This window comes from Alligator mississippiensis, chromosome 3 (genome assembly GCF_030867095.1).
Source record: "Alligator mississippiensis isolate rAllMis1 chromosome 3, rAllMis1, whole genome shotgun sequence".
In the NCBI taxonomy this organism is placed as follows: Eukaryota; Metazoa; Chordata; order Crocodylia; family Alligatoridae; genus Alligator; species Alligator mississippiensis.
This window is the reverse complement of record NC_081826.1, coordinates 175564963-175582349: the sequence shown is the minus strand read 5'-3', so window position 1 is coordinate 175582349 and position 17387 is coordinate 175564963. Positions and strand designations below refer to the sequence as shown.

Sequence of the window (17387 nt, the reverse complement as noted above, 5' to 3'; positions counted from 1 at the left end):
CCACCTTAGCATGCCCTCCTTACAAAAACATGGGTCGTTGTCAAAAAACCCAAAGCCTGCCTCATGGCACCAGCTTTGAAGCCGCCGGTTAACCACGTAACCACGGGTGACCTTCTGATGTCAGAAACCATGTGATGGGGCCAGGGGATCCTGGGACCAACATAGTGGTCAACAGGGCAGTCACCATGGCAGTGAGAGTGTTGGTCAGGATTTGGTGTCTGGTGGGTGGGTTTTCTTATGTCATGGACTGTGTGACAGGAAGGGATTTCTGATTCCAAGTCTGCAAACCCCATTCCCAAAAGGAGTATTTCCAGGACAAGGGAATGGACTTGCATTGGCAAAGTTCAGGGGTTGAGGGTGGGATTTCTAGTCTCAAGATGCCAGCCAAGAGGCGGGACACCTGTCAAAGCTGGAGTGGGAATTATTTTGGCTAAAGGGCTACTTAATGAGGTTTGGTGAGCTTTAGAGAGCCACATGGCCCCATCACAGTTGCCCCACCCCCTGGTTGCCATCTTGAGACTGGAAGTCCTGCCCCTAACCCCTGAACCTTGCCACTGGAAGTCCTTCCCCTTGCCCTCCCCCTCCCCCCTGCTCCCCAAATGTTCCTTTTGGGAGGGGGGTTGCCATCTTAGAACCAGAAAAAAAAACAAATCATACACTAAACGTCAAATGCCTATTATAACATACTTTACTTCTATTACAAAAAATATTTTTGTCATGATTTGTGTTTGCATACTGTATATAGAGGTGATATGCGTAATAACTGAAAAATAAAGTTTTATTGTATATTGTGTGTGGGGGGGTATGGTAGGTGGGTGTGTCTGTATATGGTGGAGTGGGGGGCTGTGTATGGTGGGGGGTGTGTGTATATGTATATATGTGTGTGTGTGTGTGTGTGTGATATATATGGTGGGAGGGGAGAGTGTGTGTGTGTGTGTGTGTGTACGGTGGGGTGTGTGCAGGGATTTCTGAGGGGGTGTGGCTGTATGTGTGGGGGTGTGGCTGTATGTGTGGGGGTGTGGTGTGGACACTGCCACAAATAGAAACTTCTTACCAGAGGGAGGAGAGCCAGGAGAGGTGCGGAGCCGGTGGGACGCTGCTGGAGACCGGAAGTGCAGGGGGAATGGGGCCGCGGCAAAAAAAAACATTGCGCCAAAGATCAAAGAGGAAGAGCTGGAGTGAGCCAGACAGAGATCGGGGAGGACCGGAATTAAACCCTCCAGAAGGCCCAGAGCAGCCTGGAGCTGTCTGTAGCCCCACCAATGGCATATGGTAGGAGCCCCGAGAGGGGGCATGCCGGGATAATATAAGCCCAACAGAATCTAGGTACTTACCTGGGATGGAGCACTGGATCCCAGATACAGCCAGCCAGGAATGGGACAGCGATGAACCTGGAGAAAGAGAGAAAAGGAATCTTGGGCTGCTGTGGACCAGAACCAGAGAGAGAAAGGAGCGTAAGTGGGAGCGAGCTAACCCAGAATGGGTAAAATTACAGGCCAGTTAACATACGGCCCAAAACCGGATGGTACACCATCCAAACTGGACTTTTCAAACCTAAGAAGGCAAAACAAAAACCTTTACCATGACGAGAGGACTCTGTCTTAGTCGCGGTCTGATATTAACATCTGTGGTTGACATAAGGTGGGGTGTAGGGGAGGCGGACCCCTGAAACGGGAAGCCAAACGGGAAGACTGAAGGAGGAAACCAGGGGAGGCAGGGTGTAAAACCATCCTTCTGATAGTAAACTTATACCAACAAGATGTGGCAGGAAAGAACCCCTAGGGACTGTCTAAGACATCTGACTGGAAGACAAACTGTCAACCATAAAGGAGATAGCTGCACCTGAAAAACCAGTAGGAGCAAGATGTGCTAGCTAGGGGGTAATAGGATATGTAGGAGGGGTATGTATATGTGGGGGGGCTATAGGGGCAGGGTGTGGGTGTGTCGCATTTGTGGAGTGTGGGGACCCACCCCCCACACTTGCCTCATGACATACAGCCCTCACAGGTGGCAGCAACAACAGGTGGGGATATTTATGCCTGGCATAATCGCTGCCACCCAGTGCGCAGCTCCAGCCAGCACTGCACATCATGTTGAGGAGCACAGCCCAGCCAGGCTACCTCTATCGCCAGGGCTCCCCACCATGCACATGCAACTCCTGCACTCACACACCACCGGAGGGAAGTTCCATGCACTGGAGCTGGCTGCCTTCCCCACTCCTTGCTGCACAAGTCCCGGGACTCTGCCAGAAGTGGAGGGAAGCCCCGGTCCCAATTTTCCTGCTGAGTCCTGGTACCTACGTGGCAGGGGGAGGGGAAGGCAGCCCTGCCCAAAAGCTGCATGCTGACCAGACTGGACTCTTCCATCCATAAGGGTGGGAGTGAGGCACAGTAGGGTATGTTGGCAGGAGGGTTGTATACGCGGGCACATTGCTCCCACCCTTGTGAGTGCAAGGGCTAGGGTACAATTAGTTGGTGGGCACCACAGGTCAGATGGAAGTGTCTGGTGGGCAGAGATCCGGCCCACAGGCTGTATTTTGCCAGCCACTGGTTTAGATATTAGGAAAAACTCTCTCACAAAGAGTGTAGTAAAGTACTGAAACAAGTTACCCTGAGAGGTTGTGGACTCTCCATCCTTAAAGGCTGTTAAGACCTGGCTAGACAAAGCCTTGGTGGGATGATTTGGTTGCTGATGGTCCTGCTTTGAGCAGGGGGTTGGAGTACATGACCTCCCAAGGTCCCTTCCAACCCTAATTTTCTATGATTCTATGCAAATAGAATTTGGTTGTCTGGCTAACATTCAATACCATATTTGACAACTTTTCCTTAAAAGGATGTCATTCAGGAGTAGCTGAGCAAACCAAGTTTGTCATTATTTCTCAAACCTGAATGTAAAATTTTAGGATAGGCTTTGCCCAAATGACAGAATCCTATGACTTTCAAGGTGGAGAAAATTTGGAAAGTTGTGAATTTTTTGTGTTACGATTTAAAAAAAAAACATGGGGAAAATCCTATGTTCCTGGCATTTCTTGAGGGATGGAATGAGTGATTACAGGAACATAGGGAAATTTACGATTTTTGTCTTTGCCAAATCTTACTGCTATATGCATTGTAAATGCTATGAAGTGCAAGCTGTATCTTTTCTGCTCATTTTACTGCTATTGGGTTCTGATTGCAAAATATTATATTTATTACTTATTACAACAATGAAGATGTGAAGGAAACTAGCTTGACTGGTAAGTTCCATGTTGAAACAGAAATGCTGACAGGAAAGAACAAACTTTGTGCTTGTAAAATTGAGCAAAATTTGTATTCAAGAAAGGAGAAGAGAAAGCACTAACTGTCATACTAATTAATAGTGACACAGGGCATAGATGGAAGATGTGATGTGTAAACTTAGTCCTTGCATTGGAATGTGGAGGATTCAGTTAATGCCCTTTATCTTCTAACTTGTTTTTTGGTTTTGTGTTTGCCTTCACTGAAGTATCATTTAAAAAATAAGTTGTATGTATCAACAGAATTTTAATACAAAACATAAAATGTTACAAATAAATCTTACAACTCTTGCTGCATGTTGAAAATCCAATACTGACAATCTTAAATGTTCAAAATGTATGGGTCCCCATCCTTTATGGGGATTAAAGATCATAAGAATTTAAAATATTTTTTTATCTACTACATTTATAAAAAGAAAATTAGGGTATACTTGGATCACTTTTTCTTTTTTCTTGACAAGGAGGACTAGAAACGTAATTTCTCTCTAAAATTAAAGTTGTAGTTTTCAGGAGTTACAGGACTCCAGGAAACTGGTGCTTTTAAAAATACACCAAATAATGTGAAAGTGGTTATAAAATTGTGAAAATTAGCAACATTTTAAGTTATTAAAGAACATAGTTCTTCTTAAACACTTACATTTCCTGAACTGCTGGTGGTTGATTTCTTATTTTTTGTTTTTACTTTAGTTTTTATTCCTCTTTCATCTGTCTTTGCAGGCATGGAAGACATCATACCATCATGCCATCAAATGTTAACTTCCGTGCCAACATCTGGGCACTGAAGGAAGAGGCTTGCACTCACCTTATAGTTACTACTGCCTGTGGTTCATTAAGAGAGGAAATACAGCCTGGTGATATTATAATAATTGATCAGTTCATTGACAGGTAAGCGAGCAACATGATTGTGTGTGTGTTTAAAGCAAAAGCATTCAGTTTCACTCTGCTGTTGTGTCTCAATCTTCAGCACTTGTGTAAAAAAATACAGAAGTATTTGTAAAAAGTTGAAATAGGATATATAAAGCCCACAGCAGAGAGGATACCTGTGGGCCTAAGGAGGCCTGTTCCACCATTCTCTGAGATGTGTCAGGCCTGGAGAAAAGGTCTTACACAAAGGAACACTCAGATCCTTGAGAATAGCCTCTGGTGACAGTGAACAGATCTCCCATCCTCAGCTCCTGGAGAGGAACATGGATGAGGAACAAAGCCACTTGCATGGCCATGGTCAGTCCTGACTTGCTCGTGGGAGAGACCTGCTTGTCATAGGAGAGACCTCTTGTTCACAAGAGGGTTGTCTGAGGACACTGAGGTAGAATACAAACTGCCAGCAGCCCCTTGAAAGCAGGGAGGCCTGCCACCAACTTCTGTTGGTTTTGTTTTGTTTTCATTGTCACTTTGGGACCCCTCAGTAACTCTAACAAGGGCTCATAGGACTCAACAAGAGGATTGAGTCTCTTACACCTTGACTGGTGCTGAAGACATCCTTGGTGTGGAGAATGGGTTGGTTTAGGGATCTTTTGTCCCCACCCTGGGTGGTGGATAGAGAGAAGGAAGGCAGTGAAAGTTACTGTGGGGAGACCCAGTCTGTGATTGAAGGGGAGAGAATTTTAACTTATTTTCACTGAAAGAGTAAGGTCAGTGATTGTATTATGGTATCATCTAGAGCAGGGATTCTTAACCAGTGTACTGTGGCATCCTAAGGTGCCTTGAGATCCTTTCAAGACTGCCACAGGGTACCGCACAATGTTAGTACTGTTCGGTGTGCAAACATGATTCACAAGATAAACCCAAGATTTCAAATAGGAATCCGTAGCATGTTGTTCTGACCTTCTTAAGTTCTTTGCAACATAAGAATAGCTTTAGTATTTTTCTGTAGTCAAAAAATGAGAAACAGCTAAGACCTGGCATTTTTCAAGGGTCGTCTTGAATCTAAAAAGGTTGAGAACTACTGATCTAGAGGTTCCAACCAAAACCACGGCACTAAATGTAGACAAACACATAGAGGCAGTCTGCCCCAGAGATGCCCCAGCCTGAATAGATGAGACACAAATGATGGAAGAAAGGAAATGGTCTAAGAGGAAGTAAAGCATTTAACCAGGATAATTTTGATCAAATGACAGCTTTTGCAATAGACGAGTTCAGCTGAAACTGGGTTTCCCTAATTTACATGTTCGACAGCAAAAGTCTAAATAACTACCACACCTCTGTAATATTCAGTTCCCATATTGGATATATAGTTTGCAGCAATATGCATGCTGAAACATGAGCAACTATGCTCTTGCATAGAGATGGAGCAGCTATATAGAATGTCTGCATAAGAGAATCTGGCCATAAGAAAACTACGCTGTATTTTCCTTCCTGTTCTGAACTATTAAGGCATGAAATCAAATGTCATGTTAAAATAGTAACTCTGTGTTTGCAAGTGACTTTTCTTTTCTGACTCTTCCTGATTTTTAAATTCTCAGCCTTTAGAAACAAGCATCTGAGCAGCCTGTGACTTAATATGTTTGTTTCTTATAATAACTTACTTGTGAATTATAGAATAGATTTTTTTCCATCTAAAAAGGTATAATATATTAATATTATTTAGAGGAACCTCTAGAAGTAACATTCCTGTTACACTGCTATATAAAAAGTATTTTATAGTGTTTATCTTTCATCTCTCAGCCTGTCACTACTGTGTCAGTGTTTTTAGGGTGTGAGACCCACGGCAGGGGATAGCACAAATATAACTAAGGGGAGAAGGGGACCTTGACATTTTTAATAACAAATACTTAGACTAAATGAGAACTGTGGAATGTATGGCAAATTTGAACTCTACTAAGCATGGTTTACTTAAAGCTCTCCATGAAACCTATTTGTTTTCATTTCCTGACATAATTTCTAACTTTTTGGCTCCATTGAATCATGTTCTACATCTGATGCCTAAACGTGAGTAAAAAAGGCTCTTTGAGACAATAGTGAGTTCAGATCAAGGGTGGGCAAAATACAGTCTGTGGGCCAGATCCAGCCTGCCAACTGATTGGATCCGGCCCACTGGCGGGCACTCCCAATTGATTGTATCTGGCCCATGGCTGCCCCTGTGGCACTCCGCATGGGGCACAACCCTACCGGCTCCTGCCTGGGGCAACCCATATTGTGCTTCTGCCAGCGCCTACCTTGCACCTGCTAGACAGCACCGGCCCAGCCCCAGCCAGCACATGTACCTTCCCACAGCCTCCTGGGTGCTCAGGTCCCCCTGCCTCCAGTGGCTGCTCCTCCTGCCCCCACTGCACTGCTCTAGGCAACAGGTAATGCAGGGAAACTGTAGGGATGTATGCAGATGCCCAGCCAGGCACGTTGGGAGCTGCAGCCAGGAGCCCCCTCCCCTCAGCACACAGGGCTCCAGCTCCCGGCCACCTTCCACTCACTTAGCGTACCCTCAGGTGGCTACTCTTAGAAGAAAAAAGGAAGGCAGCTGGAAGCTAGAACTGAAGCCCTGCATGCTGGGGCAGGAGCTGCCTGGCTGTAGTTTCCCCCACGTGTGGCTGGGCATCTGCTGCCTCACACGCACCCCCATGGCTTCCCTGTGTTACCTGCTGCCCAGAGCATTGCAGCAGGGGCAGGAGGAGGAGGAGACACTGGAGGTTGGGGGAGCCAAGCACCTGGGGGGCTGCAGCAGCAGCCCTGCTGGGAAGCCATACATGCTGGACAGGGCTGGGCTGGTGCTGTCTAATGAGCACGGGGCTGGTGCAGGCAGGAGCGCTGCTCAGGCTCCCTTTGGCAAGAGTAGGTGGGGCTTGGCCCCATGAGGAGCACCACAAGGGCAGCTGCGGGTCAGGTATGGGAAGAGGACAGACTCAACCACACAGTATTGCCTGGGTAAACTCTGATGCATGTGCCTCTTGCCCTCCCTTTCCCCCACCCCCAGCTGGCTCCCAGGACCTAGCATGTGGGCAGACCCACAAACCCACCCCTGCACACCCACCCCTCCACACACATGCACCCAGAACCCCCACACAATATACAAGAGTAAAACTTTATTTTGAGGTATTATGTAATCACCTCTATATACACTACTCAAAAAACATAAATCAGGACAAAAAATATATTTTGAAATAAAATTTAAATATGTGACAGTAAATGTTAGATATTTAGTATATGATTTGTTTTTCATCTATAATATGTTAAAATGATGTCTTCTGAAAGATTTTGTGTGTGCGGCCCTTGTGGCAAACCTCACCAAACTTCATTAAGTGGCCCTCCAGCCAAAATAATTGCTCACCCCTGATTTAGATCTTGCTGGGGTGGGAAGGTATACTGATCATGGTTAGGTTTCATGACAACTATTTTCTATAAAATTATGGCAGAATTACACATTTGTCATCTCAGAAACCATCCTGCCTGATGCATCTACTATGTGAGTGCAAACAATATCCTACAGGTCTGTTCTGCAGGGGAATAAGTATTTAGGTTAGTCTCTATGCTGTTCAAGATAAACCGTCTACCCACAATAAAATAAGTCAACTCTGTTACAAGGTACTAGATGTTGAAACAAATACTATTTTTTCAGAAGCATTTCAGTACATTAATCCTTGGAAACGTAATTGTTTCTTCTTTCCTGGGCTATTCTTGTAGGTTTGCTTCTCATGCTGGATACATCATCATGTATAAATGCAGCAAAGGTGCAGGCTGCAACAGCTAATTTAACAAGTCTGCATCCCCTCCCATACTCACATACTTTTAAAAAATGCTGCTCAATTACTAACCTATCCGTGTTACAGTAGGCAAGATCTTGGGGAAATATATATATAACTTACTAACCTAGCTCTTTGATTTGGACCACCTTCCTGCCTGTATCTAGCTACACATTGTACACATGTATCCATTCATGCACATCTGTATTCTGAAACAAAACTTCAGGGTAAATATTTGCTATAGATGTACATAGTGAGAAACAGAAGTCTAAAAACTCTTATTAAATCAGAAAAGTGAACAAGACCATCATTTTCAAATGTTAAGTGTTTAAATTTAGGCATCCATATATATTTAAGCCCTTTAAAAAAAGTGACATGATTTTTTTTCTTTCCCTCACTAGTGGCACTAAGTACCCACAGTTCTCATTGTCTTCTGAAGGAGTAATTCATACACCTCTGCAGAGTCCACAGTAATTGTACCTGCATATGACTATGAACTTGTAATGGTAATAATTTCATAGTAGAGCCAGATTAAGTTCTTTAGGGAGTTCTTTAAAATTAATGGACTGGGGCAGATTGGCTTCTGCTTTTTTCTTCTTTTTTTTAATTGAATTCAAACAAACAAAAAGAACCTCTGAATCATTGCAGCTTTGTACTGTCACTTTTTTTAAATTTAAAAATAATCTTTAGGTAAACTGGAAAAAAATGTAGGCCTATATGAATTCCAAGGTCTTCTTTAAAAGAGGACATCATTTTGACAGGATGGTGTTTTTTAAAAAATTCTGACAGTCAACTGAAGAAAGACTGCCAGTTTTGACCAGACATATTGGTTGTACTTAAGTGATAGGGACCTAATGAATTTGCAGTTGTGGAATTTTCATGGAAATTGTGAATTCAGGTGGACTCTGAAAAATGGAGGGCTCCACAGTTTTGATATCCATCTGCAGCCTCCCCCCCAACAAAAAAAACTACCACAAAAACAAAAACCAACTTACTGGCAAGCAGAGAAAAGGGTGGAAATCCCTGAAGTCTTGGAGCATGGAGGAGGGAGCTGCTTGAAGCAGGAGGCAGGCAGGCTGCACAAGCAGCTGTAGCAGGATCCCAGGACAGCTGTGGCAGGTATCCAGGAAGCTGCACCCGCAAAGTCCGGGACCCTGCTGCAGCTGCTTGTGCAGCTTGCCTGCTTGCAGATGGCCCAAAACCATGACTTAATTACCTTGATTAAGTCCAGGGAAATTTATTAATCCACGCTTAATAATGCATGGATTAATGGATTCCCCAGACTTATTTAGGATAATTAAGCTGCAGTTTCAGGCCATCTGGCAAACCTGCAGGGAGGGATGGGACTGCTGGGTCCCCTTGGCCAATCAGAGGCATTGGGGGGCCCTGCTATGCTCAGCCCGCGAAAATGACGGCCAACCCCGGGATTAATCCACAAAATTGGCCAGCCACATCCTCGAGTTCAGTAGACCCCTAGTGATAGAGGTAAAGATGCAGCACTAAAATTAGCTTCACTTGTAACTGTAGGGCTGTAGAGCTCAAAGTAGAGAGAATTTTTTTCAACCTTCCTTGCTTCAGGACAGAATTGCTCAATATACTCTGGTGGTTGCAGTGTAAACCCTTGATCCCCACAGTACAATTATAAACATTTATGGGTTTTTAAAAAAATGCCACGGGGATTATGTTTTATATCTTTCTACTTATAAAGCTTGATTTATCTTGAGCCCACCTACAGAGGGTTTATTGAGATTTTTCATTGACTTTTCTCTAAGCAAAAGCTTAAGAGGTACAGGCAAACTTTAACATATCTGTTTTTGAAGTTTATTTTATTTCTTCTGGGTATTTTATTTTGTTTGCATACATGGATTTTTTTTAACAAGTAGCATACTTCCTTAAGGGAATGTTGAGCTCCTTGAGGCACAGTTGATAAGGTTGTCAAAGATGCTGCATCTTTACCAGTTCAATGCTGTCATGAGCCGGGCATAACCACAACCTTTCATTTAAGATAGTTATAAGAAACAATTTTGGAGCCATGTAACAAACAACAGCAGCTTTCTCTCCAACTGTAGGCACATGTTTCTGCCTGAAATAAGGCACAGGGAAGGTGCTCATAGTTAAAAGGGGTTTCACTACTTATTTTGTGAAAGTTTCTGTGTCTGTGAAAAAGAGAGAAAAATGAGAAGAGTTGAAAAAGGCAGTAAGGAAGCACCAGACACAAAAGGAATAAACTTGTGAGAAAGGCAAAGAGAGAGAGAGCTTTTAGGCTGATTGTTACCTAAAAGGGGGGCTTGTGAGCAAAAAAAGCACCGTTTTGTTTGTTTGATTTCAGTTGTGTTCAGGGAAACAGGAGTTTGTAAATATGTAGTCAGGATTGAATCAGGGTTGTACCAGATACCAGTTCCTTCCCTTCTTCCCTTACCCAAAGCAGCCCATTTAGTAGACCCTAAATTTTGTCTAACCTGTTGGGTCTAAATGGAGTAATAGTTTTGTTTAATAAAATGGCTTCATCAACTGAGTTCAAATACTTAACAGATCTGAAGTTAAGTATGCAGAAAACTATATGATGCTAGTGCTGCACTGGTAGGATGATAAGGGAGATTTTTATTCTTGATGCTGAAAGTTGTGCTGGTTGCAGTATGTTAATTTTATTCTGATGTTTCTGAAATAAGTGTATTTTCAATACTAAATGAGGAGTGGTTTATGCCACATAAACCTCAAATGTTTACAAAAGCAAAACATATTTTCTGAAAGTATTTCCATGATTGGAAATAAAATGGAGAGAGGAAGGAAAACTACTCCGGGTAGTAGGGATTATAGAAGAAAAGCCTGGCAAACGCTGTACAGTGTGGAGGAGGAACCAAGCAGAGACAAGTGATGGGAGCAGTGATAGACATTAAAGATAAAGTCAGAGAGAGAGGGTGGAACAAATCTGCAGAGTTTTTAAAACAGGAGGAGAGCTGATAATAACACTGTTTTGTTTCCCAAGAATCCTAGCTTTGTGCAGTGTTTCCTAAGAGTCCCACACCAGGGATGGATTCCTTGATTATTCATTAAAAATACCCACAACAACAATGGACTCTGGAGACCTGGATTCAATGCTACATTAAGCATTTTTTACATACTTGGATTATTAAAACATGATATTCACTTCTGCATCCCTGGAGTACCCCAGGGGAATGTGTTATTCTGCCAATCCAGCTTGCATGCTTACATGTCTTGTTTCTGCAATGTTAGCTATTTTAAATCTTGACCTCTGGTAAGTGCTTTTGTTTGGTGCAGATCTGTTTCTGGAAGCATTGAAACCAGTGTTCGTTAAATATATAGCATATGTGACTGACTAAACACCTTGCAAGAATGAGTCTGTTTTGAGCAACTACATCTTGTACTTGTGGGTTGTACTGTAACAGAGTGTAAACCTTTTTCTCAGTAGTTCTGATGAGTCTTTTGTTTTTAAATCTTTAAAAAAATTAAAGATAAATCAATTTATTTATAAAAATAAGCAAACTTGTTTCCTTAAAACAAATTACATTCTGTACTTATAGTAATGGCTGGAGATGTGTGATCTGAGCAATAATATGATGTTCAGCCTGATGAAAGGTACTAAAAAGTCTTAGATATAGGACACGGATACCTGTATTATTTTTATTGTGGCAGCATCAGGAGGCACGAATCTTGGGGCTTTCTTAGGCTAGGTTGAATGGTTGATTTAGATTTGGGGTCTTTTCCCCAAATCTAAATCAGTGATTCTTAACCAGGGTGCCATAGCACCTTGGAGTATCTTGAGTTCTTTCCAAACATGCCCTGGAGTATCACATAATGTTAGCACTGTTTGGTTTGCAAACATGATTTACAAGAGATTTCACCATAAGAGTTAAAGCCATGGTGTCCTGCTGTGTGTTCTTTGGAACAGAAGAATTGCTCTGTTCTACTTTATATAGTTAACAAACAAATCAAAACTAAGAGCTGGCATTTTTCAAGGGGTGCCTTGAGTCTAGCAAGGTTGAAAACAACTCATCTAAATAGGCAATTTGAAAGGTTTATCATCTTTACCTTCCAGATAGAGATCTGAGGCATGGAGAAGCTGACTGGCTTGGAATTACACAGGCCAGGGGCAGGCAATTATTTCTGCTGGAGGGCCGCTTAATGAGTTTTGGCCAGCTGTTGAGGGCTACATGGGTATTTCCACCCCTTGACAGGTGCCTCACCACTCCTGGTCACACTCCTAATCCCTGACCTTTGCCACCAGAAGTCCCTCCCCTTTCCCCGGAAGTACTCCTTTTGGCAAGGGGGTTGCCATCTTGGAACCAGACAAAAAAAAACCCCAAATTATATTCTAAAAATCAAACATTTACTACAACATACATTTATTTGATTTCATAAAATATTTTTTTTTATTTACATGTGTTTGCGTAGTGTACATAGATGTGATTGTATAATACCTCAAAATGAAGTTTTACTTTTGTATATTGTGGAGGGGTATGGGGGATGTGGGTGGGTGGGTACACGGCTTGTTGGGGATTGTGTGTATGTGGGTTGTGGGGAGTATGGTTGTGGGTAAGTATGGAGTTTGGGGGGTGTATGTGTATGTGGGGTGGGGAAGCATGTGGGTGTGTTGTATATGTGGGGTGTGGGTGGTATTGGGTTTGGGGGGGTCTGTGTCAGGGAGGGTGGCTGGGGGATGTGGGGTGTGCATAGGGGGTGTGGGTATGGTGGTGTGAGGGGGGGGTGTGGGTACATGTGTATGGAGGGTTTGCATGTGGGACGTTCCCCCTCACACACACATGCCCCCCTGCCTCATCGCACACAGCACCTGCCACCAGTGGTAGCAGCAGGGAGTGAGGCCTTGGAGTGCCTGCAACTGGTGGAGACCCCTGGCAGTGCATGGTCCTGGCGAGCCCCAGGACTGCATGGGGCCAGGCTGCCAGCAGTGAGAGTCGGGAGCTGGCCCAGCTCCATTGAGCCTCCACAAGCCTGGGCTCTATGTTCCTGCTGCCTCACTCTGGGCCCCCACTGGCTCTGGCCCTGGAGCATCTGCCCACCGTGGCTTCCCCCCACCCACCCACCCGCAGCTCCAACACCACACAGTTCCCTTCTGGCTCCTGCTGCACCATGTAGTCCCAGCCATGCAGCCAGGAACCACATGTTGCCAGAGCCACCCCAGCCTAGCCAGCACTGCATGGAGCCAACCAGGAATTGCAGGGGCCAGCCCGGCACCTGCTGCGCTGGCAGGGAGAGTGGGGAGCTGGCCTGGCTCTGTAGAGCCCCTGCCAGCCTGGACTCCATGCTTCTGCCCCAGACCCTCACTGGTGTGGGCCCCCACTGGTGTGATCCTGCCCCACACTCCAGCCTAGCTGTCGCTGCGCTCCTGCCCACCCACTTGCTGCTACTCCCCGCCCCCCACCCAGCCCCTCTCCTGGTGCTACTGCCACCGCCATTTCCCCACCTTCCTTTTACTGCTGCCGCTTCTCTCCTCACCCCCACCTGCTGCTCCAGCATCACGTGGTTCCCAGCTGCATGTCCAGGACTGCAGAACACAGCAGGAGCCAGCCTGGCTGTCCCTCGGCTGACCCCAGCCCATCCCCCACGGACTGGGACTATCACTGGTGGTCTGCCCCTTTCCCCTGTTCTTATCTGACTGCACTCTTGGGCAGAGGGCAGTAGGGAACAGCCCCAGGGTTTCTAGGCGAAGGCTTCCGATTTGGCGGGGAGGGGCTAAGGGTGAGGCAGACCTGGTCAGGCCTTGCTGCTGCTGCCCCTGGGTGCTGCTGCTGGCTTCTCCTGGGTCCTGCCGCCACTGGCACCTCATTAGCTTAGACAGGCAGCCACAGACAAATAATAAGTAATTTTTTAGGGATCCCATGGGCTGGATAGAATGGCTTGGTGGGCCGGATTTGGCTCATGGGTATATTTTGCCCACCCCTGACACAGGACTTCCTGTGACTAAGCCAGAGATTGAATCCAGGTCCCCGGAGTCTAAACTCAGTAGTTTAGCCATGAGCCCATTCTTCATTGGCTGCCTAGAATTAGTAATTTACTGTGGAGAAGAGGGTTTATTCCCTCCCTTTCCCAGTCCATGTGGATCTCAGCTACAGCCTTTGCTGTTTAGTTCATCTTAACAGCTGGTTTCAGTTTGCAGTTTTGTGTATTTGTTCCTTTTTAAGAAGAAAGCAAAACCACACTCGAGTTTGTATCCTCACTGATGCATCACTCATGTGTACGTGTATTCCTAGAACTTCTGAGTATTTAATGGTGCTACAATTAGTGGGACAATTTTATGAGTCTTTCCCAATGAACTGTGAGAGAACTTGTCTGTCTTGCTCACCATGGACAATTTTTGGAAGGTATTGGAGGCCTGTGCCCTCCCTGCAAAGGGTGCAGGCTTAATGGGAAGTGTCACTTGTGCTTTGGCTGCATTGAGCAAGACAGCCTGGGTTTAAAGAATCACCAAGCTCAGTTGAATGAGCTTTATGTGTGGAAGAAGCCAGGTTACAGAACCTGAATTAGCTCTAAAAGAGAAGACCAGATTCATAGGGGTTGATTACAGTAGGAGATCCTTGATAACAGCCATGTTTTGATTCTGTCTGGCTTCATTTGGGAAACAGGTAGAAGTTTCGGTCCACTACATGTCTTATATTGTCATAAAAGAGAATCAAAGCTTACAAGAGAGTGAAGTAACTCTGACATTTCATTAAATTATATTGTCTTGACTGTGAATTACCTCTCTGGATTCCATTTCCTCTCATTCTAAGCACTTCATTAGCGACCATTTGGCCCAAGGTAATTGCAGACTTGCATGCAATCTTAAATTGGCTGGATTCTGACTTCAGCCCTGAAGGGAAAATAATATGACCAGTTTGACATATTTCAGAAACAGCATAGGGTTTTTTTTTCATATAAATTTGATTTGCATACCTACCTTCCTGTTTCATAGCCTCCTGTGTAAGAAACTGAAATTACTGTATAGACTTTAGTATAAATGATACAACTGATGTGATGATTTGAAATATTTTTAGATTAGTATGAGCCAGAGGGTATATAATGATATGGCTGTCCCTCCCCTCTCCCCCTCCCCCCTGCTTTTGGTTGTCACTTCCCCTCCCTCCCACCCTTTTGATTTGAGCACATCATCCAGGGATTTTTAAAGTTTCTAAAGCAGGTGAAAATCCTCCCTCCCTTCCCCTTCCTGATCAAATGCCCCCACCCCCCCCCATCCCTGCCCCTTTCACCCTTTCCCTGCTGTCCAGGAAGCAGAGAAGCACCAGAGCCATTCCTGCCCCCTGGGCAGGGACTGGGCTCAGTTGGTGATAGAAACAGTGACAGCATGCCTGGTCCTGGACTGAGTTGGGGAAACTACTCTCCAGCCACCCTGTTGCTGCTGTCTGCTCTTCTGCTGAGCCCAGCCCCCAGTCAGCCTGGCTGGCTCTGGAGCTTCCTCACCCCTGAACAGTAAAGAAAGCAGCAGTGTCAGGCAGGGGAGGGAACATGCTTCTGAGCAGCAAGTGGAAGGGAAGGGGGATTTTACCTGCTTTAGGGACTTTAAAAGTCCCCAGAGACTTCTATGGCTTGGTCTGCCCACACTGGTGGGGGTAGAGGAGGTTGCCAGGAAGGGGTGCAACCACCCCTGCAGTGTTGGTTGCTTCTCCTGCACCCCTTTTTGGGAAATCCTGGATCCACCCCTTGTATGTGCTGATAGCTTGGGGGAGAGAGTTTTACAAACAGTATTAGTAATACAAAGTGTCTGCATATGACAAATGTCTGCTCATAGACAAATAAAAAAACATGTTTTTTTTTAACTTTTTAAACCAAAAATTCAGCTGTTGAATTGAATGCATGGTGCTATAAATTGAAATGAAACTGATCAGAATAAATGGGTTACTGCAGGGGTTATCAACCAAGGGTACGCATCCTTGGACCAGTCCTAAGGGGTATGCATGGGCAGGCAGGGATGGAGCACCGCTGCCTCCCAGGAGCAGGACTGGGGTGTGGTGAGGGCAGGGAAGTTCACATGCATCGGTAGCCACTGCCACCCACCAGCCCGGTGAGCTTCCCCGCCCCACAGAGGAGCCTGCTTCTGTGGCCCACATGCTGTCCCTGCCTTCTGCACGCCACCCCCCACCTTGCTCAGCCTCCAGCCACTGGTTGTACTTAGAATGAAAAAAGGTTGAATACCCCTGGGTTCCTGCATTATATATGAGCATGAAGAATGAACTAAATTTTGAAGCCCTTCCTTATACAAAAAGAGTTCTGCCCAACTAAGGATGGGGGAAGGACTTCAGGCATTCTAGGAGGGGAAAAAAAAAATTGTCTTTCCCAAAACTGCCACTTTTTTCTTTTGTTTTCTTCCTGTTCCATTTTAACTTCTATAAAGTAGGAGGAAATTTCACTTCTCCCTTTCTCTCCCTTTCCTTCTTTTCCCCCCAATAATATGTCCTGCAGATATTTTTCTGCTAGAGCTCCCCTCTAGCTGGACATTCACTAGGTTGTTAGTGTGGGTCCCCAGTGCCTGGACCTCTTTGCTCCTTCCTTGGACCAAAAAAGACCACAGGCATTGCCCCAGCTGTTGTTTCTCAGCACATTCCTCTGCTTGCTGCCCTCTTCTGAGACCTCAAGGTCTAGCATATGGAGTAGCACTGAACTCTCAAACTATCCCATTGTGTAAGTATATCCTCTTTCATAACTCAACACTGGAGATAAAAGCATAGTATTACATATTCACTTTTGAATGCATGACTTTCACCATTTGCCTAGATTGTTAGAACAGGAAATAATGTTATCTTGTTAATCCACAGGCAGAACAGAAAATTACTTAAACTTTAAAGTCAAGTGACTTCTGACCCAAATGAATACAAATGCCCTGTTTCCCCACAAATATAGCATGTAGCAGACCAGGGAGCAGGGAATGAGTCTCAAAGGACTTTGTTTTCGGAGGCACCACTGAATTGGCTGACTCAACACAATTGACGGTGGAACGTGCTCATGAGTCAGAATTCTAACAGATGACAAAATGGAAAAACTGCGTGGTACTGTTTATGGACAGTTCTGCATTGAGACCATTTGATCTGCATGTCTGTTTGATCACTGTTGGGCAAAGAGATGGTCTATCATCAGGGTGGGGGGAGGGAGTAAAGTCATACATTGGTAGAGATTTATTTCAGTTTCATCCTGCCAATAAATGAATATTATTTTTCTAAAAATAAGGTCTCTAGTTCTCAGCAACATGCTAGTTGCATTTTTGCATGTTTTGTTTAGGGAGCTCTTCCCATCACCACAGTACAGTGCAGTTAGAATAGCTTCTTGAATTTTTATAAGGATTTTTTTCAGGGATCAAAATTTGACTACATACTCTTTTTGCAGGGGTGTTTCACATAGAGATTTAATATGGCTAAATTTTTAAGAGATTAGAAGCTCAGTTTCTACATGCAAAAAACTGTTTTATAATA

General features: G+C 44.7%; 1 protein-coding gene across 3 annotated transcripts in view; it reads left to right on the top strand.

The window, feature by feature from the left end:
• MTAP (methylthioadenosine phosphorylase) overlaps positions 1-17387 on the top strand; it is a 54956-nt gene that overhangs the window by 20691 nt on the left and 16878 nt on the right. For all 3 annotated transcript variants that reach the window (XM_006271464.4, XM_014601144.3, XM_019480779.2), the window contains one exon: positions 3992-4159. In XM_006271464.4, coding sequence (XP_006271526.2) covers positions 3992-4159 — 168 coding nt within the window. The remainder of the gene's footprint in view (positions 1-3991; positions 4160-17387) is intronic.